This window comes from Orbicella franksi, chromosome 9 (assembly GCF_964199315.1).
Source record: "Orbicella franksi chromosome 9, jaOrbFran1.1, whole genome shotgun sequence".
Classification (NCBI taxonomy): Eukaryota; Metazoa; Cnidaria; class Anthozoa; order Scleractinia; family Merulinidae; genus Orbicella; species Orbicella franksi.
The window spans coordinates 7,779,801-7,793,220 of record NC_138153.1 but is presented as its reverse complement, the minus strand read 5'-3'; the positions used below and the strand labels follow the sequence as shown (position 1 = coordinate 7,793,220).

At 38.9% G+C, this 13,420-nt stretch overlaps 1 protein-coding gene across 2 annotated transcripts in view; it reads left to right on the top strand.

Moving 5' to 3' along the window:
• The first annotated feature begins 372 nt into the window (after positions 1–372).
• LOC145496391 (tolloid-like protein 1) overlaps positions 373–13,420 on the top strand; it is a 26,697-nt gene continuing 13,649 nt past the window's right edge. Inside the window, exons 1-3 of one of the 2 annotated variants that reach the window (XM_081476015.1) lie at positions 373–1,449; positions 1,817–2,075; positions 2,459–2,599. In XM_081476015.1, the coding sequence (XP_081332141.1) occupies positions 1,961–2,075; positions 2,459–2,599 (256 nt within the window). In that variant the 5' untranslated portion in view covers positions 373–1,449; positions 1,817–1,960. The other variant, XM_081476014.1, reaches the window with a different exon arrangement.

The window sequence follows — 13,420 nt, the reverse complement described above, 5'->3', positions numbered from 1 at the left end:
TCTTATGTTCCATTTGTTGATATCCTTTGATAGCTTAAAACAATACTATCACGCGCGGTTTTCTTTTCGAGGAAGTTGAAATTTGTTCGTTATCTCAGATGGTTTTAATATATCAGTCAAAAAGACCACAACGAGAGACAATCCGGAAAGATCAGTAGCATAGATTCTTCTAGAAACACGTGAAAGGCTTTACTTTAAAAACCCTTAAACCACATTATTTCGTTTTAATCTTTCATAATCAATCTATCTCCTTAAGAAGGATTAATTCTTTTGAGCAAAAATAACAATACTTCATCCACTTCTACATGATCCTGTTATTGGCTGAAATAAGAAGACGTGTACGCACGCGCCGATTCAAAACGAGGTCTTGCGGGAGGTTAAGTCAACATCACGTATTTGGGTCTTTAAGGTTGTTGCGTTTTTTGTAGTCTATCGCTAAAGTTCAATTCGCGAGAGCTTATTCTAACAATACTGGCAACTATACGGTTTCAGATCTGTTTGCTTTACGTGTGTTCAAACGAGTTAATTCGGCGATGAAAAACGTTCACTGCTCTTGATTAATTCTTTGTTCTAAAATTTGTTTCAGCAGTTCAGATCAATTTCGTGGAAGTTTTAGTAGCAGACTAAAATGTTAGCTTAGCACTTAAGCAGGCGTTGTAATAGAGCCAAAAGTCCCAAAATAAGCATAAAAAAAAGAAAACATGCACTACAATAACAAAGACACGCTTCAGCGTGTTAATCAACTGATGTTAACTTGTGCCAATGGGTACAAATCCAAAATTTCCTGCTTAAACGCAAACATTGCGCCCACGTACATATACCCCATATTGAGCATAATTTTTGCTTAAGCCTAATTTATCATTGCCCTCAGGCAGATGAGAAAATAAAATACCTTGCTTCCATCGTAGTAACGTAGCTGATATTTTTTTCGAGACACTATGATCTCTCGTTTATTTTATTTTTTTTTTTATTTCGAGATTTTTTCCTCCAGCTGAATTACTTTCCACATGTCGTCTTCTTACACGAGACAGAGAGGGCCCTTCAACGGAGAGGTAAGATGGTGTAATCCGAAATGATATGAAATGAGTATTCATGAGATGGGCGATGTCTAAGCTCTTGTAAAGGAATTCACTCTCTCGATTATTGAATTAGTTCTTCAGGAATGGGGAATAGGCGTGATTAAGAAGTAAACACCAAAACAGAAGGGAAGTGCTAAAACTATATCCGGCACTTAAAACTATGCCACATATTTGCTTTCTATTCCAATTGCAGGGTGCTGACAGCTATCCTGCTGTTGTATTATTTTGATAAGACTTTTTAAAATGTCGCCATTTCCTTTGAGGTAGAATATCTCTCGCTATTTATGGTGCATCAGAGCGGGAGCGCGACTTCATAACCCCTTACGGCCCGGGGCAGATGATGGTGATATATCTGGGCACAAATCCAACGGTAAGGCATTAAACGGCTGTGTATTATCGGTTGACACAAATCACGAAAAGTGGGTGTTAAATATCCGTTAAGGCTGCTACCTTTTTGCGTCATTTGACATTTCAACATCAACGCTACCACCAATCGTGAAACTGATAAGTTTTCACACCTGAACCGCAAGCTATGGCTTTACGTTCTGTCTAGTTGAAGCAAAAGTGCCAGATTTCGGCCGGTAATGAAAGCAATGAAATAAGGTATTAAATGACGTGAAGGCCCTGCTATCCTGGAGACAAACGTTTAACGCTCAAAAACACTAGACGAGCTTAAGCCTTAGTATATCATCAACCGACACTTGCCGAGTTCAATCCACGCAGGTATTTGCTTATAGGTGCTGAGAGAGTGCGGCGTTTTGGAACCCAAGGCGAGCTCAGAAACCCAGTCGTGAAGCGCGACTGATATTATTTCAGAGATTTGCGTCCAGGGGTCGTGCCGTTCAGGCGCCAGAAGCAGGAAAGGTTAGCCGTATATAGCAATGCTATCCTGTAGTTTAATGTTCCGTTCGATGCTGTGTCTTCTGCTCAGTTTCCTGTTATTTGGAACCGTGGTGGTTCTTGCTGGCGAAGAGGACTATGATCCCTGTAAAGCCGGTAAGTTTAAATCCATATTTCTTCTGCAGCTCGGTGTCCCTAGATTGCCACGGTTTGTCTGTGAATCAATCCATCTTCGTTTTGATGGGAAATTACGACAATTCGTTTGAGTTCGTGAGCTTTCCTATCACTTAAGTTGTCAGATTAGTAGTCTAAACTAAACATATTTATGTGTGCATTATTCTGTGTGAATTTTGGCTACGCAGTGTTTGACAATGTACTTGGCCTAAAAAGCGATTTAGAATCTTCGAAAGCTAATAGAAAGATCCGCTTTTACAGAATGTAGAGTCATCGAGTTTTCCTTGTTTCAAGAACATCAATCATTTCTTGAGATATGCACGCGTAATACCTATTTTAATACGCGATCTCTCGTTCTCTCCCAGATGGCATTATCCAGGGAGATATTGCAATCTCGTTGAAAGAACTGAGACTCCGTCGGCAGAAAAGGGCAGCCACAGCTTACAGCAAGAGGTTATGGCGAGACGGAGTGATTCCATTCGTGATTGCCGACGGGACTTACACAGGTTAGCCTTGAACCATTGAGTAATGCAGATCTTTCGAAACCTGATCAAACCCCTTCTTGTTAACACTAACATCAAACACCGATCGATCTACTGAAATACAGGGCACAAGTTCAAGTTTAGTCAACTGGTGTGTTTTGATCTTAAACATATGAATGATCTCAACAATGGAAACAGATTTGTTGAAAACATGACATAGAAGAGGGATGTAGACTAGAGTTCGGCCTGACTAATTTAAGAAATTGGGGCTAAAGAATCAATTGCATATCATGCCCCTTATGGCATTTATTAGCCAAATGTATTCAGAGAGGCAGCTTGGAGAAAAGTAGTGTTGGTTTTCCAAATCATAAATAACAGCTCTATCGATTACATCGGCGCTGTTGTTCTTCTTAATCATTTTAACACTTCAGTTTTTGTCATTTAAATAAAGGATGCTAAATTGTTATGAGTAAACATGCCCAAATCTTTTGTGAAATGGTTCCTATAAAAGAGATAGTATCTTCAAATTTATTTTTTCTGGATCTTCTTTCAGTGCCAAAAGCATAAGCATAAACAACACTGTGAAAGGCCTATCAATTTAAATCGTTTATCTTGATGGTTAATCCATCAATTTTGTCACCTTTTATCCTTTAATAAACAACTAATCGCTTTTTCATTCACTGTGACAGCACTGAAAGAATTCGGCAATTATCGGTACGGTATGGTAGATCCTGGTATTAGTTTAGGATATAACTTTATTTGAAAGTAATCTAACGAAAACTGCCCTATATTTATTTGACTAGTCGTGAGCGAGGTGATGGTTACTGTTTACGATTTACCATGCAGAGAGATCTCCATTGCAGACCTTAAAATCAACACTTATTGACCTTCGTTCACTCTAACTAGAGCCCTAAAGGCAGTTAACACGCAAGAGAAGAAACACGCAAAGGACAAGCCATGAAAAACTGAGCTTAAACCACGCAAATACACAGTTGGGAATTGCGATAAAATGTGAAATTATAAATCTGAACTAAGGCTCAGATTAGTCTTCCACGTAGGCCAAAGAGACGACAATGACTCTTGAAGTCTCAGTTATCAGTAAATAATTGTTTTACACACGAGTAATAATTCCTTGGGCACTGCACACATTTTTCTCCTTGTCACGGTCAAAGAAGCAATACGTAACGCATGGCCAGTGGCATCGACATCTGTTTTTCATTCTCGCAACAGAATTTTTACAAATAAATAAAATATAAAACAAATAATAAATAATAAGAAAAAAATCCCATCTTCCGGCATGGGTCAAGTTAAAATTCTCAGGTCCTCAACTTTCCCCACCCCCTTCACTTACAAATATTCTCTCTGTCGACCTTTGTCAGAAATGGAGTTTGCTTTAGTATTTTTAAGCTGAAAAAAGGAAATGGGTTTAATTAATACTACAATAATAACAATTCACAATAGCAGTAATAACATTCTCTATTCTTTGATACGTCATGTTCAATAATCACCTAGGAGCCAGTGAAGCTATCTCTATGAGTTACTAATCCTCAATTAATTTGACAGCTTTTGTTTGCAATTCCATACATACTTCAGTTATAACAAGATGTGAGGCAAGCCTTTAACATTATGCAATATTTTTTGTCTGTCGGTTTATCAAAATCATGAAATCACGACAGGAATTCGATTCCATGAGAAACCGCAAGACCTAGGATTTCCTGGCGTCACTGGTACAGTACATAACGCCACACACGAGAAGAACAGAGACCTTGAAATCGCCAGCCAGAAACGCCACTATCTTTGGAGCGGGTTTTGGGGTTGTTATCCGCTTAAGAGGGATTTCTGTGTCTCTGTTGATTGGCTTATTTAAATTGAAAAGACTAGCACGATCAGAGACGAAAAGGGACAGGAATTACTTCAACACGCCACTTTGCAAGTACTTTCTTCTCTAGTTTTTTTTTTTAAGCAGATTGATCGATGCTTGTTTAAGAGTTGTTTTTCCATGTCAACTCTCTCCCACTGGTGTTCTAACAGTTCTGGTCTTGAGGACTTTCCTGATGACATTGAATGTACTAGTGTCTCGATCAGGAAGACTACTTCACGCATCTCTGTGCATTGATATGGCATGAACTCACAAGCTCTTAGGTTTAAGCTTATCCGTGGGCTAAAGATTTATCTTTTTGCCATCTTTGCATTTGACATGCGATTCTCAAAACCGGGTATCAGCCCTCTATAAAATTATTCCAAACTTTTCTTAGTTGGGATGCTAGATCTTCGTTTCTCAGTGTAATTCAGTGCTTTGGCGAGAGGAGGCACCGCTAGAGACTTGAACTACACTATTTAACGACATTGCAAATGTTACACTGAGTTATAACCGTCACTTCTAAAGATTTATGTTGTAACATACGAAACGTCATGCAAGTTAATACAGTTACGTTTTTTAGACCATGCGCTGTCTGTTTGTAATGTTTGTAACCGCTGTTTGTTTTCTTTCCCTTCTGAAATCAAAATAGCCGAAAAACAACAATATGTAGACCCTGAAACCCTGGATCTGGAGTTGGATGAGCTAAAAAGGGGAAAATGGGAAGGGTAGAGGAGGTTATTCAAATATTGATTTTTTTTTTTACCAGTGCTCTATGGAGACAATGAGATAGACAAAATATCTGAGTTATGATGATGAAACATTCGTTAGCATTTTGGCCGTCCGCCAGTAATCTTGTTATCAAGGAAAAGTAAAAAATGCGGGGAAGATTTTGCAAGAAAGGTTCAACTTCTTTTAGACTCACATTCTGGGTTTCGTTTTTTTCCAGCTACTCAGGCTAAATCTCTGACGCCCTGTTTTGTGCCTAATTCTTTGTTGCAAATTTGAGAGATGTATTCTCTCCTCATACGATATTTTTCACAGATGCACCAGGAATTATCATTTGAACCAGATAAAGTGTGCGTTATTCCAACTTGCAAGTCTTTATCTGGTTCTGCTCTCTAACGTCAAAACAAATATTTCAGTTGGCCATCGTATTATGAGCTCAACTTACTCCTCATCATGCATGGCTGGTTCAGAGATACCAGCGTTCTTACAGGGTCGTACCTCTCTCGCACGGTTCACGAATGGAATAAATAGCGAATCACATTTCATATCGAATTTCATTTTCCCGAACCACGAAATTAACTAAGTAAGGTACTCTTTGTTACTCGGTAGTTGCCGATGCCTTACGAGACATTACGATAATTGTACAGAGACCACCTGCGAAGTTTTCAGTCTTAATAAATTTTCCGGAGGACTCGCGTCTCAAAATCACATAGAATAGAGTGGTGAAATCACGAATATCGGTTAATAATTCAAGTTCTCCAAGGGTCACTCAAAACCTTCAAGTCACGGATCGCGAAGAATAATTTTTTAAATTTACTTTTCACGGAAATTAAAATCAGCTAAACAAGCACCACGAGAATACTCCTGTACGACTCTCTTCTTACTTCATAGGTATGCATCAAGAGATGAGCAGATCTGTTTTGTCTTTCTGCGTGAAATTATGATGAGGCTGAGTAAACTGATTCTGAAATTAATAAGACGGTCAATTTTCAAACGTACGTTTTTGCATAGGTAGCCACATGGCTTCAGGTATAATTTGGTATAAATTAACCCGAGTAAATTTTATTAAATGCTAACAAAGTTTCACGAACCCGTAGGGCGAATTTACTTTGTAGTCTTTGAAAAGTTCACAAGTTCTTACCTTATATATTTGGAATCTCACGAGAATAATCGTGCGATTAATAACACACATGATACATTTAAAAAATTCAGTGGGCTTACTTAGGCAGTGTGAACACTGTTCCGAAAATATATTCGCAAAACTTCCCCAGTAATGGCCTGTTTCCGATAATGTTCGAGAATCTTTGTTAATCTTCGAGTGATCTACAATAATCTTCAGATGATCTTTGAAACTCTTTGGAATTCTTCGGAATTATTCGAGGGATCCACGAAGGTAATTAATTCTAAAATGTTCGGGTGATATTCGTAAATTTTCTGAACAGTTCGGGTTTTGCAGAAGTGTTCGAAAAACTTCGGCTGTTTTGGGAGACCTTGGCCAAACTTCGACCGCTTTGAAACATCGATCTCGCGTGACCGTCTGCAGTTAGCAAGTTTCTTCGAACTGTTGTTAGAACTGTTGAAACGTTAGTCAGTAAATCGCGTTTAATTGTCGCACCTCTTTGGGGTTAAAAAACGGTTTTGGTACCTCTTAGAGTCTTTAGCCTCAAAAGGTCCACGGCGGGAGCTTTTGCAATAACTTTTAGGGTATTGAGCCGAAAAAAGTTTGACTGAGATAATGTGTTGTTCGAGATTTGGCACCTCTAAGGGGTGAAAAATTTTTAAAGCCACACCCTCAAAACAGGATCTTGGTACCTCTTAAGGCGGGGGTCTACCTAAATTTAAGTGACGTTTTAGGAAGTTTAAAGAGGGATTAACAGGAAAAAAAACGTTTTGGAACACCACCAGACACTTGAATGCCCCCCGAAAGGGCATCCCAGGTTGCTGGACTGTTTGGTGTACGTCTACCAATTTTTAACTTCAAATTCTAATTTTAAAACAACATCAAATCTTCAAAATTTCCTATTTCCATAAATTTTACTGATCCTTTGAGAAAAACTATTAATCCCCAAATATACCCAAAAATCACCAAAAAAATTTACAAAACAACCCAAAAAGTAGATATGTGGGCCATGGGATGAGTAGAGAGATTTTTGCCTGCTTGAAACGTGAGCAAGATATTTGCGTTAAAACCATAAGACCCAGCCGAAATGCGGCCTTCATGTTAACCCCGCCTTAAATTTTTCTTTTCAAAATTTCTGACGAGCACCCCGTCTTTTTTGTGTGGGAGCACCCTCTCCGCCTCCCCTCCCCCCCCCCGCCCCCGAGGGCGTTGCACATGTAGGACCTTGTGGTTCAGGTTACAAAAAGCGTTGCATTCTGTCGAATTCCAATGGAGAATAAACTTGACGTTTATACTATGACATCAATCAAAGTTTGCTCTACCTCTTGTTCATGAACGATGGGAATAATGAGTCATTTCTTGTTGAAAAACTACTGCTAGTAAAACAGCAGTGAACACGAAGTGTCGACAAAGGTCCTTGTTTAATATCAAAGCGGACGTTTCCCACAGTATGGACATCAGGGCCGAGTTTTTCGAAAGCCGGTTAACGCTAAGCCAGGATTAAAAGTTAACCGAAGTATGAATATTTCTTGTATAAAAATGTTTTTCACCGCTCTGAGTGGTTTGAGATTATTGAAACTCAAAACTGAAAGACAAACAAACAATGTAAACAGAAAATCTCACCTAAAAGTTACAAAACTGAAATCAAAATTCTGGCTTATCTTACGTTACCCGGCCCAGGGGCCTGTTTCTCGAAGGTCCTGAAGAGTTTTCGCACCCGGAAAGCCATAGCAAAATCTCAAACCTTACGATTACAGAGCTGTTTTATTCACATATTCTTAATATGAACAGAGGTTCCCTTCATACAAGAAGTTTCAGGCGTATACACCTCTCCGTTTTTAGATACAGATGATCTAAAAATGGCTTTGCCGGCCCGAAAAATTTCCGGGGCTTTCGAGAAACGGGCCCCAGTAGTATTGATAACTCCAAGTTATCATATCTCACCACACGTAAACCGTTAGTGTTAAGGATAATAGCCACAAATCTCTTTCCCCGATGTCTCAGCCTTAACACCTTTTGACTGAAGACCTAAATGAAGGATGAGCGGAACCCACTGTACATGTCGAATGACGTTCTATCGGCGGAAACATTATGGGAGGCTGTCTAAAATGTCACTCTTTGCCTCGGTTATGTGTTAATCCAGTAGAACGGGAAGAGGGGATAATTACCTTTACGTATAAATGATTTCGCTGATAATGGAGGAACAATTTTTTGGTCCTTGAAATTCTTGCTAGGTGTTTGCGTATTAATCGCATTTGAACGTTATTTCGATGCCATCATAAGATCTAGAGTGGCCGCGTTTTTTCTTGTATACAAAATATATTTCTAATTTAAATTAATGCATCGCTTTGTTTTCCTTTCTGTGGCGCGAAGGAGAAAGTCTTGGCAGGAGCTGTGATAATTCGACAGAGGAATGTCTTTTGTAAAGTAAAGATTGGAAATTGCCATTTATGAGGATCTTTTGTGAAACACTTCTACCAAAATTAAGATCGTTACCTCTCGCGCGCACAAATTTGCTTGGGAAAGATTTATGCCAAATGAATTTGAAAAAAAAAATGTGAAGGTCAGGAATTATTCAGTGTATGGAATGTAATGCTTAATATTTTTATCACAAAATTAACTACTAACGACTTATATCCTGGAAATATAAGATAGGTATAGTATTAGCGACAAGCTTTAGCAAGTTAAGTCAGTTCAAAAATATAAAAATCCTAGGAACAATCTTAATATTTCCCCTTCCTATCCACTTTTTAAAAACTTGCAGGGGAATGTGCATGCAGGTAGGAATTCTGAGCATCGATTAAATAGGCCATTTCCGAGTTACCTTGTACCTCTGTTTCAAAATGAGTCTCCGCGCAAAACCTTTCATAAGAAAATAAGTTTGATTTGCATGAAAATGAACATGTAGGCGGAACACATTTCTATAAGAATATATAAAGAAAAATGTACAAGGTTTCACACAATCGTAGAAGTGCTCGATGCAAATACATGCAGAGCGGAATACTATAATTAAAGATAGAGACCGTACGGACAGTTACTCGAGTTTCACGCACGAAACGATCATCAAACTGTGCCGTTGGAGGTGGGTGGAATACAATTTAAACTAAGCTCATGGAGGACGGTTGGAGCGATCCTGTTTTTGATTGAATATATAAATATATATTCTCTTATATTCTATAAGTTTCGCACGAAGACTCGTTTTGACACAGAGGGAAATGTCACTTCGGAAGAGGCTTGTCGCAGAGTTTTCAGGAAGTTTATATTTTCTCAAATTGCCATCTGATAAAACTCTTTGATGGCTTGCTCTAGCCTCGGATATGGAAATCGCCAGGAAATAGCTCGGAGATTACGTTATATTATTTACTTGTACTAATATCCGACAAATTGGCTACCGTGAAACTGCATGACGAGGTTCAAGTTAGGCTAATAGAATCAAATTCTTTCAAGTAGTCAAATTAGTCGCTGTGAGAAAAATTCTACACGTCGTTTTAACAGAAACAGTCAGAATTTATTCGTGCCAGTATTTGATTTGTCCATAAGAAAATGAAAATGTGATCATGGTCTCTAGATTTGTCTGTAACCATTAACTTGAGCTAATAAAATCGCTGGTGATTGATTCCTTCCAGAACAAGATGAACGCTATTGCCACCTGTATTCGACAGCGCATATGCCCTATCCGGCACGAATTCTGTCATATGGCAGCATTTCTTGACATCGAACAAATTTTTGCTTTGGCGTAGAAATTCATAATTATATGTTTTAAAAGGGTAATTCGATTTTCACTTTTATAATAACGGGATCAAGGGAGAAGTCCAACCAGATCTTGTTAATAACTCTGTCAGTCCATTAACAGACAGCGCTGATTGATTTCTTCGCTTCGTTGCCAGAAAAAAAGAAAAATGTCTAATTGACCTAGTCTAATTAACCTAATTTTGGCTTCATGCTTCGAACGAAAGCAGTTTCCTGAAAAAGGAGTTCTCAGGATATTTAATTAAGTAAGGCTGATCCGCTGTTGCGGTTAACAGATAGCAACGTAATTAGCTTTTTCAGGAAACGCCTTCAGGACGTTGTTGACATGCCCCCATTTGTAGCAAAAGGACGACTGGTAAATTTCCCTACGTTTCCCAAAACTGAACCATGCATTTGTTTTAAACATAACGTTTTCGCTATTAAATGTCATTTATTAAAATATACATTTTGCAGTAAGTTCTTGGGCTCTCCTCTTTGTCTATAATATCTTTAGAAAAGGCAGAATAATCATATACTTATCACATTTTGAACACCAGAGTAATTAAAGCAATTTCCAGTATGTTCTACTATTCCTTTACGATAGATTCATGTTATTGTCTCGATGCCATCTTCAGAAAACAAGGATTTTTTGCGGCTTGATAGCGTAATTAATGTGAACAATGGTTCCACTAATCGATTGATTCAAGGGGTTGGGAATACTTGTACAACTTCATTTAATCACTAGTTATGTAAGTTATTTCCCGCTGATCTATTAATGGACGTTTAATTAATGGCAATTTGTCATCATGTGGTTCTTGTGGCGAATTACATACTTACATTCCTGAAGCCATTTTGTAAAGTTATGTTCTCCATTTGCCAACAAAAACAAGGCGTATCGAACATGACAGCTGGAATGTTTCTCTTAAGGTTTCCTTTCAAGATGCAGATGGAAATTATTGTCGGGTTTGTGGAATGCCGTCTTGATCTCAGTATTCTCGCAAAACGCAAAGGCAAGTACAATAAATATTCTCACCTGCGACGGAGTTTGTTTCGGGTGTGAGCACAGCCGTGAGATTTGATCGAGCCTAGATCTCTTATTCCAAAACATAATATTTCCTTCAGCTGGGTCTGTCTCAAAACTTAAATTAAATTATATATGTACGTATTGGGTTGAGCTGACCTCGAGAAATAAAATGCCAGCCATGTTCTATAATACAATGCTCTGTCCAAATCCACACCTTTACGACAAGGTGCCTTATAAATAAAGTTAGTACGCGCGCTGTGATTGGTCAATTGGCTTTGTTGCCAAACTGTTTCGCGATTTATCGACAAGTGTTCTTAACTTTTATTGCAAGTGAAAGTTTAAACTTTCTTACACTCAAAATGGTGTAATAAAGCGTGCTAACGACTTAAAAACAGTTTCAAACTGACTCGTTTTGCTTTCGAGGTGCGTCAGAAATTTGAAGCCTTTCCGAGTCCGCGTGAACAGAAATCGTTTCCGAACCCGTCAGGCACACAGTAGCGATATAATAAATATCTTACTAACTTAATCTTCTCGGTCCGTACTGTAAGTTACGGATGCTCGTTTTTTCCCCTTCGATTTATGACCCGCGCGCTTCGCGCTTGGGCCACAAATCGAAGGGGAAAACACTCGGTCCGTAACTTACAGTACGGACCTCGAACTCGGTTAGTGAGAGGTATGTATTTTCCCAGACACTAAGTCAACTGTTCGTTCTCACTTTTCACACGGTTACTCTGTCTGTTCCCAAGGGTTTTACGGCCGCTAATGATTTAGTCCGAAGAAGGCTAGGCTTCGAATTAAGATTGAATACCGATCAAACGGTAATCCTCGAATTAGCGCCCGGGGCGCTTATTTCAAATTTAGGAGAAGACGAGGGAGTCGCGGGACGCTTATTCGAAGGGGGCACTTAAGGTGGCCGAACACAGTTTTCGCGCGCGCTTTTGCTGATGCAATTGAGCGCGCGCACAAGGATTACAAAGAGCGATCATTTTATTTACTCAACACCCGCACTATCTGTGCTATTTTTTCTCTATTATTGAACGCAGTGTATCGATGGCTTTAGTCTTTTATTACAAAGATATGTTAGAAAAGGTAACGACGCAAAGAAACCAGCAATTCTCAGCTTTCTCTTTGTTACCGAAAGAACCCAGTTAAATGCAGCGCATGCGCAGTTGCTCGAAAAATTGAGACCGATTGCTTTTACAGAAACTTGCGGATTTCTGACGATCCAGTCGTTAGAATTTCAAGAAATTTGGCAAAAAAATAGTTCAGAAACCACGTGAATGATCTATCGCAAAAAAATCTGAATTTTGACATAGGGAATTTTTAATAATACAGAGCATGCGGTGAAAACGATTTACGGCGAATTACGAAAATCGCCTATGTCAAAATTTTATTACAACAGTGTTGACAGAAGGGATTTAATGTCAATTCGTAGTGGGCAAAAGATGAAAAAAATCTAACGACTGGATTTTTTTTAAATAAACAAAAACCATTTTTTAAGCCCTGTTTTTAACCAGCCCCGTTGCCATGGCAACAGCACACACCTTAGCCAAAATGCGAGAATAAACTTTTCTGTGGTTAACCTTGACTCTTGCAAAAAACGAGCGCCAAAGCATAAATAGCTTAAAAGTAATGGTGAATTAGGCATAGGCTCTTGAAAACTGTGTTCGGCCACCTTAATCGAGGCCAAATCGCGGCCTGACATGATCATTTTTTTTTTTTTAAGTTTAAATTGTGGCACCGTTAGTACTTGTCATTTTTTTCCAAACTTAACGTGTTCACAAACTGAAACAATGCACAAATGTAATACTACACGACGAAAGCTATACATCCTTTGTTGTCTCATTACTCGTCGAAAAAAATGGAAGGAGGGGATGGGGCGCTTATTCGAGAGGGGGGGGGGGGGGCGCTAATTCGGAGATTTACGGTAAATGCTTTATTACAAATTGCCAGTTTGTTTTTTTAATAGTCGGTCGACAGGGTTAAGCACACAATTTACAATGCCCCGTTTGTCACGCCACAAAGATGTATGATGTACTATAATATTATTTTAGAAGTGGCTACTATAGACCCTTCGCATAAATGGGCCCTGAATTTACTTTATACATCCTAAGCCTCGCACTGATGTTTCCAGACAAAGCAATTTTCACATGAATGTGTCGCCTAAGATGTACAAGTATTGTTATTCAAATAAGGGCGACATTTACGAACGGGTCTACAACTTCCCTCTTGTGCAAGTGCTTTGCTCTCACAATGCCCTTCTCCACCTGGGACTGATAAATGGGTAGGAATTGTTAGGAACCCTGACAGAATTCTGGCAACCAGCAATGGATCAGTATCGAAACAAGGGCGAGAAGTTGAGGAGTTGCCAGCCACAAGCCTTAT